The sequence below is a fragment of the Esox lucius genome, chromosome 3, assembly GCF_011004845.1.
Source record: "Esox lucius isolate fEsoLuc1 chromosome 3, fEsoLuc1.pri, whole genome shotgun sequence".
Classification (NCBI taxonomy): Eukaryota; Metazoa; Chordata; class Actinopteri; order Esociformes; family Esocidae; genus Esox; species Esox lucius.
The window spans coordinates 34,852,265-34,865,411 of record NC_047571.1 but is presented as its reverse complement, the minus strand read 5'-3'; the positions used below and the strand labels follow the sequence as shown (position 1 = coordinate 34,865,411).

Sequence of the window (13,147 nt, the reverse complement as noted above, 5' to 3'; positions counted from 1 at the left end):
TAATACATCACAAACCCGGAAATACTCTATTTCATTTTTAAACTGGTTTTCCAACGCAATTAGAACAGTACAAAGTGATGTGACGTCATATCGGTCTCATGTACCACAGCTATCATTCAATCAGCATTCCGGATTAAAACTATAAATATTAATAAATAGCCTAAATAAATATAAATTGTTTTGAATATTTTAGACAGCATTTATAAAGGTATCTCTACACTGAGAGTTCAATTCAGAGTATCCATCCAGATTTAGACTTTCGCCAATGATTTATAAATTATTTAGTCTCTCTTTCAGATTATTTTCTAGAAAAAAGTGTTTTGCTATTCTTGCCAAACTCCGACTCACATTTAACGTTCAGATGTAGAACCTTTCAACAACATCCTTAATCCATTGATTGACATCGTTCACATTCTTGAAATTAAATGCAATGTATTTATTGATACGAAAAGATCATCAGCTCCGCTACAATTTTGAGTTACATTTGTGTGTTTACTAGTTATTTCTGTTGTGTAATCACCATCAAGGCTTTCAGTGGTATGAGCAGTCTCTGGGGAGAGAACAGTTGAGTTTACTCAGTTTAGTAGACTGATCCAGCTTGCACACATACCTAACATTATTTTGTCAAAACCAGGTACTCGGTCTCTTCCTAATATGAATAAAGTAAACAAAAATATTTAAACGTTTTATGTATTTTTCATGAAATTATTGATTTGTTTGATTTTTAGGACCGCTTTGGTCCTACTGCCCTAGAACACTTTTTTTAACACTTTTTTTATCTTTTGTTACTTTTTAAAAATGCAGAAATATTCTAGATATAAAAGTACATCTCTACAAAAAAAACATTTTGTGTGTTAAAATGACTTCGCAAATGCAGAAAAAATTTAATGAATTTTTTATTTAAAAACGTTGGTAAGAACAGTTATTGTTTTGTATTTACCCAGAAAGTATGACTGACTTCTTTTCTGAAGTGGAAGTTTGATTAAAAAAAAATATTTATATGAATTTGGCTTCTAAGAACTCTATTGCTAAATAAGGCAGCATTTATTTCAATGTATTTTTTAATAGTCTGAATAAAATAGTAACCCACTGAAAAACAGCGAATTGCCAAATCCAAATATGCCAAATATGATCAGACAATCTGCTCAGGCCATAGTAAGGACGGACTTTGCACGGGGTCCTCCAGACGTGACCAGGTCCTTTGAATGCGTGTGGCGCGCGTTATGAGACAGTGCGTGGAGGTAAACTGCTCATGTATTGAATGGAATGTATCACTAATTTGTATGAGTCTTTGAAGTCCGTTAGATTTTTCGTCATCGCAACATGTTTTCTGCGGATCAAAGATGTTGGTTTGTTCGTAAGGTAAGCACTGTCTTATTTAAACAACCTTTCAGAACTAAACTACACATTTACACTAGCGAGCTACAGTGCTAACTAACTAGCGGTAGAAGCTTTCCAACTACACACGAGTTTCTCTTAGGTACCGACAAGTTAGCTAGTAGTAGGTAATATCGCTGCAGCTATAAAAGCGACGCTGTTTTCACATTCTGATGTTAGCTACAGTTAACTAGTATAATGTAGCATTTAGCAAGTTGCTTAGCTACAAATCGTAATTACTTCTACTCTTGACAACGCCGAGTCTGTATATATTGGTTATACTGTCCAAAAACAATTGGGTAACTAAGGTAGGTCGGAAACCGAACGGTAACTTGTCTACTTAACTAGTTAGCCACTTCGCGTCGGCAGTCATATCGTGAATGGTGTTTGTTTACAGGTAATCTTTTGGAGAGCAGTGGCCAGTATAGCCTGGTCTGTCCTGCTGTTGCCTCCCACCACAGCTCTCTATGTAGTCCTCAGTAGATTCAGTCTGTTTCACCCTCTACAGTGGTTAACAGGTAAGAGAACACTCAAAAACGTCATATACTCACAGAACATGTGTTGAACCGCATTGTTTTGGTTCTAGAATGTCTGTCTGTGTCAGCCTAATGTGTTGTTTTGGTTCTAGAATGTCTGTCTGCGTCAACCTAATGTGTTGTTTATGTCTGTCTGCGTCAACCTAATGTGTTGTTTTGGTTCTAGAATGTCTGTCTGCGTCAACCTAATGTGTTGTTTTGGTTCTAGAATGTATGTCTGCGTCAGCCTAATGTGTTGTTTTGGTTCTAGAATGTATGTCTGCGTCAACCTAATGTGTTGTTTTGGTTCTGGAATGTCTGTCTGCGTCAACCTAATGTGTTGTTTTGGTTCTGGAATGTCTGTCTGCATCAACCTAATGTGTTGTTTTGGTTCTAGTGTTGTTTTGGCTCTAGAATGTCTGTCTGCGTCATCTAAATGTGTTGTTTTGGTTCTAGAATGCCTGACAGTGCTGACCAGTGCCAGTGCCATCTTCTCCTTTATCCTGCTGTGTGGAGTGGTGCTACTGGTGGGCTTTTTCAACCTGGAATACTACTCAGGTCAGTCAGACGGGGTCCCAGTACAGGGACGATGCTAGGACGTAGTTCACCCCTTGAGCCCGCTTTTATTGACTCATTGATTGATTCCCTCCAGTTGTCCCATCCATCGCCTGCTCGAAGATCGCCCTGTTGGGTCATGTGCTGCACCCCCGTCAGTTCTTCCACTCGCTTGTGCACTGCATTATGGGAGTTGTTGTTGCGTGGTGTTGTGCTGTCACCATCGGAGGGCGCTACCAGGCCTTGGGGTACCCCTGTATGAAGGACGAGAGGTGAGATGCAACAAAACCGTTTAAGGATTAGCTGACATCCCACTTACTGACTTCAGAGTGGGATCATAAAGCTTCACATCCTCTGTTGAAAATATAAAAATCCCAGTAAATGGGTAGGCAGGACTACAAACGATCGTAGATTTGTTGACTAAATAAACTAGCGTGAATATGTCAGAAAATCTTTTCCAACATTACAAATCACCAGCTTACTAAATTATTTACTCATAAGATTAGTGTTTCTAACAGGAACCGCTTAATATTGTAATTTCAAATGAAGGACAGCAGTTACTTGAGTGATAGGGACCAGTCAGTGAGGTGACGGGGACCAGTCAGTGAGGTGACGGGGACCAGTCAGTGAGGTGACGGATGTGTGTTGTGCTGTGTGTGTGTTCTATGTCTAGTGGTCCCCAGATGTGCCTGAATGAAAACCACCTGGTGCTGCTGCTGGCAGGGGCCTTCGTGGGCTACAGTCATAGCCTGCTTGGGTTGGTCCACAACATGAACTACATCTCCTTCCACACCGTGCAGGTACGGCCCGTCCCCCCTGTCTAACTGTCTCTCTGGTCTACTTTATGAAGTAGAACTAAAGCATACTACTGACTCAGTAGGTCTTCTGTTCAAAATGTTTCAAAATGTTTTTTTTTTGTTTTTTTCCTTTGAACAACGTTCTTCATTCGCTCCACCAAGATCAGTGCTGTGTCTGTTGTTATGTTTCAGCAATACAAGTACCTCTGCTTCAAGGGGACTCTGCCCCTGGTGATGAGAGCCAGTGCTGTCCAAGCTCTCTACTCCCTCAGGAACTTCCTCGCCCTCTACTTCTTCATGGGTAATGAGCCAGTGCTTTTCCATACATTCAGTCACCCCACCCATTGCCGGTTCTACAGCCCAACGTTGGTGATGATGGTGTCTGTCTTCTAGGCTATGTTCCACGGGCCTGGGTCTGCAGAACACTGGACCTCCAAGTCGACAGGTTTACATCATGTTACTGGAATACCTTTATTATCACGACATTCGTTTAGTTATAATAATGTCAACCATGGAAGGCAGATGTTTGTCGAAGAGTGTTACTCATAGTTTGTTGGTGGGAAACAGACCATCATTCCTGAGGCTCCCTCTATTGACATCAGCCCTGGTGTTACTGTCTTGCTTTCCTTAAGGGTAGATCAACAGAGCGCCTTGACAGGATGAGAGATTTCATTCCACCGCCTTTCGGTTACTGGCCTAACTTAGTAACTGCTGGCCTAACTTAGTAACTGCTGGCCTAACTTAGTAACTGCTGGCCTAACTTAGTAACTGCTGGCCTAACTTAGTAACTGCTGGCCTAACTTAGTAACTGCTGGCCTAACTTAGTAACTGCTGGCCTAACTTAGTAACTGCTGGCCTAACTTAGTAACTGCTGGCCTAACTTAGTAACTCCCCTGGAGACTCAGCACCCTGATATGACCCCTGATCCATTACAACTAGATTACTTCTGCTTTCACATTGCTGTCCCCAAAGGCACCCCTCTGACCAGTACTGGATCCTGCTGAGGTGGTGTTCTCTTAATGTATAATTAATAGGCGCATGTATTTGTTTTATTCTATGGGGAACGTCTTGAAATTGTAACATGAAACCAGACACGTTCATGCAGATATAAATGCTGGATCCTGTTCTGTCCAGTCCCTGGACAGTGCGTCAGGCCTACTGGGTCGGTCTCGGCTTTAGATACGGGTCTAGAACTATCTAACTGGTCTGTGTAGGTCCATGTTCTCCACATTCTTCTAATAAGTTCTTTCTGTCCAGTTCGGTTTACTCGCTGGACTGTGTCTCTGGCCTGCTGGACCTGTCTCTGCTCTACCAGTTGTGGATCAGTGCTAGCTTCCTCCTGTTCACCTGGTACATCACTGTTCTGCTCTTCAGGATCTTTGTCACAGAGGTACGTGTCGCTCCTCAGAACCTGACCTCTGACCCCTAAAGAGGTACTGGCTGGATGACACCTGGTTGTTTTGTGTGTCACACCATCCAGGTTGTCGTTGTTGCAGCCTTGGGTCATTTATTTCAACCTGTTGTGTATAGAAATTAACATATTGCTGTCATGGAACGTAAATGGACAAAACAGAAATGTTCAGATTTTTGAGGGATTTCTTTTCAGGCTTACAGTTTCCCTGTCCAACCCACCTTCCAAGAGGACGCCCACCAGTGTCTTCCAGAGGTCATCACCGGCAAGCAACCAACAATACTGAAAGTAACCATTTTACAACCGTTTATGTCCCCGACAGTCAGCGTTCCCGTCAGTGGGAACCAGTGTTATTTTCTTTGGCCGATTACCTGAACCCAGTCTTGTCAGTTCCTAGCCCTCCAGGACCTGGCCCGGCTGTCCAATCACTGCCCCTCCAGACGTCAGGAGGTGTTCAGCCTCAGCCAACCAGGTATGACTCCATCTCACCTCCCACTCCGGAACTTTAAAAACACTTCTCACTTCTACCAGAGTTGGCATCTTCTCCATTCATTCAGTTAATAAAATTTGTTTCACCCAGTCTGACGTGAACGCTACAATTTTGTTACCTGGCTATTACAATGAATAGAGAGAATTTTACTAGAACTACAACAAAAATACATTACCCATAGACTGATCTTCAGGGAGTAATGCTACATTCCGTTTGTCTGTTTTATCTGGAGTAATGTTCGTGTCAGTTTGCCTGTCCTTCCTGGGGTAATGTTCATGTCAGTTTGCCTGTCCTTCCTGGGGTAATGTTCATGTCAGTTTGCCTGTCCTTCCCGGGGTAATGTTCGTGTCAGTTTGCCTGTCCTTCCCGGGGTAATGTTCCTGTCAGTTTGCCTGTCCTTCCTGGGGTAATGTTCCTGTCAGTTTGCCTGTCCTTCCTGGGGTAATGTTCATGTCAGTTTGCCTGTCCTTCCTGGGGTAATGTTCATGTCAGTTTGCCTGTCCTTCCCGGGGTAATGTTCGTGTCAGTTTGCCTGTCCTTCCCGGGGTAATGTTCCTGTCAGTTTGCCTGTCCTTCCTGGGGTAATGTTCCTGTCAGTTTGCCTGTCCTTCCTGGGGTAATGTTCCTGTCAGTTTGCCTGTCCTTCCTGGGGTAATTTTCCTGTCAGTTTGCCTGTCCTTCCTGGGGTAATTTTCCTGTCAGTTTGCTTGTCCTTCCCGGGGTAATGTTTGTGTATCCCTCAGGCGGTCACCCTCTCACATGGACGGCTGTGAACAGGGAGTGTCTGTCTCTGTTGTCTGATCTGACTGAGAGGCTGGTGAGTCACCATGACAACGTTGCTAGCAACGGACGGACCAAGTTGCAGTCCATCGGCAGTGACAAGAAGACCTCCTCAGAGAGCTCCGGTAGATATTCAATATTCTGTCACTCCAGACCTTTCAGTGCTGATCTAGAGTCAGTTTAGTTGTAATCTAGGTCTTGGTGAATGGGGTTATGTTGGTGGGGGACCATTTTGTTAGTGCTCAGCTGGAACCAAATGGCAGCTCGTCTGGAGGGACTAACCCTGTAAACCAGAGAGGGCTGCCTGGTCCACTTCATGTCCTTACAACATCCTGTATGAACACTACAAACCAGAGAGGGCTGCCTGGTCCACTTCATGTCCTTACAACATCCTGTATGAACGCTACAAACCAGAGAGGGCTGCCTGGTCCACCTCATGTCCTTACAACATCCTGTATGAACACTACAAACCAGAGAGGGCTGCCTGGTCCACTTCATGTCCTTACAACATCCTGTATGAACGCTACAAACCAGAGAGGGCTGCCTGGTCCACTTCATGTCCTTACAACATCCTGTATGAACGCTACAAACCAGAGAGGGCTGCCTGGTCCACTTCATGTCCTTACAACATCCTGTATGAACACTACAAACCAGAGAGGGCTGCCTGGTCCACTTCATGTCCTTACAACATCCTGTATGAACGCTACAAACCAGAGAGGGCTGCCTGGTCCACTTCATGTCCTTACAACATCCTGTATGAACGCTACAAACCAGAGAGGGCTGCCTGGTCCACCTCATGTCCTTACAACATCCTGTATGAACGCTACAAACCAGAGAGGGCTGCCTGGTCCACTTCATGTCCTTAGAACATCCTGTATGAACACTACAAACCAGAGAGGGCTGCCTGGTCCACTTCATGTCCTTAGAACATCCTGTATGAACACTACAAACCAGAGAGGGCTGCCTGGTCCACCTCATGTCCTTAGAACATCCTGTATGAACGCTATAAACCAGAGAGGGCTGCCTGGTCCACCTCATGTCCTTAGAACATCCTGTATGAACACTACATACCAGAGAGGGCTGCCTGGTCCACCTCATGTCCTTAGAACATCCTGTATGAACACTACATACCAGAGAGGGCTGCCTGGTCCACCTCATGTCCTTACAACATCCTGTATGAACGCTACAAACCAGAGAGGGCTGCCTGGTCCACCTCATGTCCTTACAACATCCTGTATGAACGCTACAAACCAGAGAGGGCTGCCTGGTCCACTTCATGTCCTTAGAACATCCTGTATGAACACTACAAACCAGAGAGGGCTGCCTGGTCCACCTCATGTCCTTAGAACATCCTGTATGAACACTACATACCAGAGAGGGCTGCCTGGTCCACTTCATGTCCTTAGAACATCCTGTATGAACGCTACAAACCAGAGAGGGCTGCCTGGTCCACTTCATGTCCTTAGAACATCCTGTATGAACGCTACAAACCAGAGAGGGCTGCCTGGTCCACCTCATGTCCTTAGAACATCTTGTATGAACGCTATAAACCAGAGAGGGCTGCCTGGTCCACTTCATGTCCTTAGAACATCCTGTATGAACACTACAAACCAGAGAGGGCTGCCTGGTCCACCTCATGTATGCTGGGAGGGTTGAAGTCAGACCACCTTTAGATAGTTTGTTTAGGTCTTATTAAAACACCTCCTCTTGTTCTCCTTTCCCTCCAGGGTCTTCTGTTGGTTTGGAGGACATACGGACCCCCTGGCCTAGCACTGTGCTCCGAACTCCCGGCTCTGTGTTCCTGCGTTCCTCTGTGGGGGCGGGGCCGGGGGGGCTGGGGACCCCCTTGACAGCCCCCTTCACCCCAGACCTAGACAGCCCCTTCACCTCCCCGGCCCTACGACTCCTCACTGCTCCTCCAGGGCCCCTGTCCCCTGGCTACAGCTCCATCCAGAGCCCACACATTATGAGGAGGGGCCCCAAGCTGTGGTCAGCTTCTCCAGGTGGGGGCTGGGGGCCATGACTCCCTAACAAGCTAACAGAGGTCCTTACTGAAGTACACTGCTCGAAAATATTAAGGGAACACTTCGGGTCTTGATCTTACTGTACATTGTGTCACCAACGGTCAATGGGAACCAACATTTCCAACCGATTGTGGGCTGGATTCAAACTCACAAGTAAACAATTGAAATCAAAGGCTGTTCAAACTTGTGTGAATTTCATCAAGGCAACTCATTATGTGACTCAGTAGTGTGTATGACCCCCACGTGCCTGTATGCACTCCCCGACAACGCCTGGCCATGCTACCGATGAGATGGTGATGCCCGGCTTTGTCCTGCACCAGGAGGAACCAAGGGCCCACTGCACCAGCATAGGGTCTGACGATGGGTCTGAGGATTTCGTTAGGGTACTGTTGGCTAGCACGTTGGGGTCTGTGTGACCCTCTAAGGATATGCCTCCCCAGACCATCACTGACCCACAACCAAATCCGGCATTGCGGGATGATGTTGCAGGCAGTATGATGTTCACCACGGCGTCTCCAGATTCTCTCCTCTGTGAGGAGAACGGGGCGCCAATGGCGGACCTGCCAATTCTGGTGTTCTCTGGTGAATGCCAATTGAGCAGCACGTGCTGGGCTGTGAGCACAGGTCCAACTAGAAGATGTTGGGCCCTCATGCCACCCTCATGGAGCCGGCTTCTGACAGTTGCCTGCTGGAGGTCATTTTGTAGGAATCAGCCAGGAAGGATGAGAGAGTAATTATCTGTGGGCACCACCTGCAAAACCATTCCCTTTTTGGGGGTTGTCTTGCTGTTGCCTCTCCAGTGCACCTGTTCACTTGTCACTTTCATTTGCACCAAAACAGGTGACATTGATTCATAATCGCTTATGCTTCCTAACTGGACAGATTGACGTCCCTGAAGTTTCACTGACTTGGTGTTATACTGTGATGATTATGTGTTCCCTTAATTCTTTTGAACAATGTGTGTCACAGTAGCATTATTATTATTGTAAAATGACCATTATTACACATTTTTTTAATTATTAATATATTTTAGTATTCACCTATTGAGCCCTAGTATGGCATTTAGTGTTTTACTGTGTGTGTGTGTGTGTGTGTGTGTGTGTGTTCAGACTCCCAGTTGAACGGTAGTCCCCCAGCGTCTCCTGCCTCTAGCCCCGCCCAGTTGGAACGCAAACCCAGCTTCCTGGTTACCTTCCTACAGAACAGGAAGTATCAGGTACTGTCTTGTAAACCTTTTCCCCTGTTTATCTACTCAGCAAGATGTCACAGGTGCAAAACATCAGCTGGGTTTGTTTTACATCGTTATTGGCAAGAGACCTGCTCTGATTTTTGAAAACTAATGGGTGCAAAATGTCACAATTGGGCTGCCTGTGTAAATGGATAATGGGTTTGGCATTCTCTGTATTTACATTATAATTGGACATTAGGGTAGCTGAATTCTCTGTATTTACATTATAATTGGACATTAGGGTAGCTGAATTCTCTGTATTTACATTATAATTGGACATTAGGGTAGCTGAATTCTCTGTATTTACATTGTAATTGGACATTAGGGTAGCTGAATTCTCTGTATTTACATTGTAATTGGACATTAGGGTAGCTGAATTCTCTGTATTTACATTGTAATTGGACATTAGGGTAGCTGAATTCTCTGTATTTACATTGTAATTGGACATTAGGGTAGCTGAATTCTCTGTATTTACATTGTAATTGGACATTAGGGTAGCTGAATTCTCTGTATTTACATTGTAATTGGACATTAGGGTAGTTGATTCCTCTGTATTTACATTGTAATTGTCCTGTTCAGGTTAAACAGTTCTTGGCAAAGAGGGTCGTGATAATGTACTTGTTTTACAAGGTAAGGTTCACCTGCATGATGTTCCTCTGGGGTTTGAGTCACCCTAAACTTCTTCCCCAAATCATTTCTAACAAATCATCAACCTGAAAGTTACCTGGTCTAGCAAAGCCATTCATTCAGGCAAGACCAATTAAACTCTGAGAATATGTAATATCACTGCAGACATTTAGCAGTGGGTTCTGATTGATTGAGAATATTATTTCGTCATTACTGATTAAAGGGGTAGTGTGAGATTTTGACAATGATGGTCTTGATCTACTTCCTCAGAGTCTGGACCAACGCTCAAACCGCTGTGCTCTCTGCCTGTCCTCCTAACATGCTAGCTGTTCCCGTAGACCTCTAGTCATTGGAGGAATGCTAGTTTACACATGTAATGTACCCATTACTTAAAAATGATGAAGTAAATCCAGGGCTATGTTCACAAAATCCTGAACTGTCCCTTTTAACACAGAGAGGTCTTTTAACAAAGAGGCGTTATTAATGAAACCCCAATCCGTCGCTGAGAGAAGCACTTCATTAAGGTGATGCCTGTCCAGCCGTGATCCACGTGTTTTGTCATTCAGGTGTGACTGCAGTGTGTCCTGAATTACAACATCAATCCGGTGTTACTAATTCAACACAGAGAGTACTTCCGACATTAATAATTCACCTCTGAAGATTTCCATGCATGCCATCTTATCCTGATTCAGAAGTGTCACAGTGATTTCTCCTAATTACACCCAGTGCAGAGTTCCAGCGTCCACATGACTAATTAACCCGTCATCTTGTGACATTGCTATCAAGCATCATTGTGGCAGGTGTTAGTGTCGGATTACTCAGCACACATGACAGGAACATGGCTTAGCAGGTCCATGGTGCTGTTATGAAGTTCTACCTTCTGAAAGGTTGATTTATCCGCCCAGATTTAAGGTGTAACATCGGGTGCTGATGATGATGATTTTCTAATAAATCACCCCTCACCTAGAAGCTTCTCCTCTGTCTAGCATCCCGCTTCTCCTCCTCCTAGCATTCCACTTCTCCCCCTTGTGTTCCGCTGCTCCTCCTCCTTGTGTTCCCCTGCTCCTCCTCCTTGTGTTCCCCTGCTCCTCCTCCTCGTGTTCCGCTGCTCCTCCTCCTAGCGTTCCCCCTCGGTCCTGCTTGTCCCCAGCATGCTGACTGTTTCCTCCCCGGTGGGAGCCGGTCCTGGGTTCTCTTCCCCCCCCCTGGTGGGAGCCGGTCCTGGGTTCTGGCTCATGTCCATCATCCCCTCACGTCTTCCCTCATGTCCATCATCCCCTCACGTCTTCCCTCATGTCCATCATCCCCTCACGTCTTCCCTCATGTCCATCATCCCCTCACGTCTTCCCTCACGTCTTCCCTCATGTCCCTCACGTCCCTCACGTCTTCCCTCACGTCGAGGTGTGGGCCCTGGCCTATCTGCTTTATGATGAGTGACTGGGTTCTCTTCTCCCTGCAGCTCCCTGAAGCCTCCAGTCAGGCCCTGTTTGCTGACAGCCAAGCTCACATCTGGGCATTAGAAGGTTTGTTCTGTTCTGGTTAAACTCCTCAGTCTCCCGGATGTTCCTCTTTATTTCATGTGTTTGTGGAAACAACCCCATGACCTCATTACAACTCTAGCCCTGTCAAGTCAACCTAACTCCCAGCAACTCAACCCTGCCCCCACAACCTCTAACTGACCTTGACCCCTTCACCTCAATGTGATCTTGACCCCATGACGTCAATGTGACCCTAACCCCATGTCTGATCTGCTAGGTCTGTCTCACCTGGTGGCAGCATCCTACTCAGAAGACCAGTATGGAGTAGTTCAGACCACCCTACCCAGTATCCTCTCTGCCATGCTCATGTTACAAGAGGTGAGACACACCCATACCTCAACCACAACACTACACGCACACGCACATGCACACACTACACGCACACGCACACACACCACAACACTACACGCACACGCACACACTACACGCACACGCACACACACCACAACACTACACACCCCCCCACCAACCACAACACTACACACACACACACACCCCAACCACAACACTACACACACACACACACACACCCCAACCACAACACTACACACCCCCCCCCCCCCCCCCCCGTGTGTTGGAGGGAAGCAGGACCTGGTTGTTCCATGTAGACCAGAGGACACATCCACTTCCTCCAATGGAACGTTTCACTACGTCAGACGGGGGTGTGAATGGAAACGGTTTCTACTGGAAATAAACATCACTTCCTGGTTGACCTCTGACCTCCCCTTTTGACTCCAACTCTCCCTCTCCTCCTCTTGCAGGCGGTGGACCGTCACTTCAAACTGCCCCACGCCTCTTCTAAGCCGGGCCGCTCCTCCTTCAGCATGGGAGACAGCAGCTATAAGACGCTCCGCTTTGCCCTGCGAGCCACACTGAAGACCTCCATCTACAGGATCACCGCTACCTTTGGAGAACATCTGAAGTAAGGCCTCAATCCGAAAACATGCCGGTGCCTGACAGTCAGGTGGGGGGGCTCAGGCCAGTGAATGGAGACTTATCTGTTGTTCTAAGGACCCTCTTATTTTAATCGCTTATTACAATTTAGTCCTGCCAGTTTTTAAAAGGAAACCACTACTATTATTTTGAAATATGATGCCTTTCCTGCACGCATTGACCTGTCTGTCTGTCTGCCTGCCTGTTTGTCTGTCTGCCCAGTGCCGTTCAGATGTCATCTGAGCATCGGAAGAGACTGCAGAACTTCCTGGAGTACAAAGAGTAACGTCATAACGGGATCATATTCGGCTGTGTGTGGCTGTATGTGGGCGTGCGTGTGGGCGTGCGTGTGGGCGTGCGTGTGGGCGTGCGTGTGGGCGTGTGTGCGTGCGTGAGTGTGCGTGTGTGTATGCATGTGTCTGTTTCCGGTAAGACCTCTGAAGTGCCTCTTAATATGGGCTGGACTTGGTTACTGATTCAAAACCCCATGATTTCTAAACAAATTGTGTATTTGACACAGCTTTAATTTTCACTATTTGGAAAAGGACTACATCTGATTCAGAGAACCCGCAGAGATTAGGTTTCTTTCATATTGTCTGTTTTTGTTTATTATGTGTGGTCTGTCCTATTAAAGAGTTTTGTAATTGGCTTATTAATTAAAACAATACATGTCTTTTTTTCTCAGCTGATTCATAAAGCACAATTAAAAAAACTGTTTCAGTCTTCTCCCTTATTTACCTTCCCACAACATAAAATGTGTCGTATGTTTGGGGCACGAGTTGGAACGACTGGTACGACTTCCGCGTAGTGCTCAATAAACGTAATCTGCAGGTGAGTGGTTTGTGCAGCAGGGGGCGCTGCGCTCTTCAGAC

The 13,147-nt window shown here is 46.0% G+C and overlaps 1 protein-coding gene across 2 annotated transcripts; it reads left to right on the top strand.

The window, feature by feature from the left end:
- Positions 1 to 1,187: 1,187 nt before the first annotated feature.
- Positions 1,188 to 12,981, top strand: ndc1 (NDC1 transmembrane nucleoporin). Of its 2 annotated transcripts, XM_029119135.2 has the most exons (18): positions 1,189 to 1,362; positions 1,775 to 1,895; positions 2,349 to 2,450; positions 2,545 to 2,719; positions 3,121 to 3,247; positions 3,437 to 3,545; positions 3,638 to 3,689; positions 4,502 to 4,634; positions 4,851 to 4,943; positions 5,046 to 5,127; positions 5,889 to 6,050; positions 7,653 to 7,928; positions 9,059 to 9,165; positions 9,757 to 9,807; positions 11,264 to 11,327; positions 11,560 to 11,660; positions 12,104 to 12,264; positions 12,498 to 12,981. In XM_029119135.2, exons 1-18 carry the CDS (start codon positions 1,324 to 1,326, stop codon positions 12,559 to 12,561), a joined length of 2,019 nt encoding a protein of 672 aa, XP_028974968.2. In that variant the 5' UTR covers positions 1,189 to 1,323; the 3' UTR covers positions 12,562 to 12,981. The 2 variants fall into 2 exon arrangements, with proteins under 2 accessions (XP_028974969.2, XP_028974968.2); XM_029119136.2 differs by lacking the exons at positions 5,889 to 6,050; positions 7,653 to 7,928 and having other exon boundaries at positions 1,188 to 1,362.
- The last annotated feature ends 166 nt before the right edge of the window (positions 12,982 to 13,147 follow it).

What these genes read in the sequence shown, in the direction of transcription:
- ndc1 (XM_029119135.2), top strand. Translation starts at nt 1,324, where the DNA reads ATGTTTTCTGCGGATCAAAGATGTTGGTTTGTTCGTAAG. An exon ending in CCCTGTATGAAGGACGAGAG is followed by an intron (nt 2,720 to 3,120) that starts GTGAGATGCAAC and finishes TTCTATGTCTAG; the next exon opens with TGGTCCCCAGATGTGCCTGA. An exon ending in ACCTTTGGAGAACATCTGAA is followed by an intron (nt 12,265 to 12,497) that starts GTAAGGCCTCAA and finishes CTGTCTGCCCAG; the next exon opens with TGCCGTTCAGATGTCATCTG.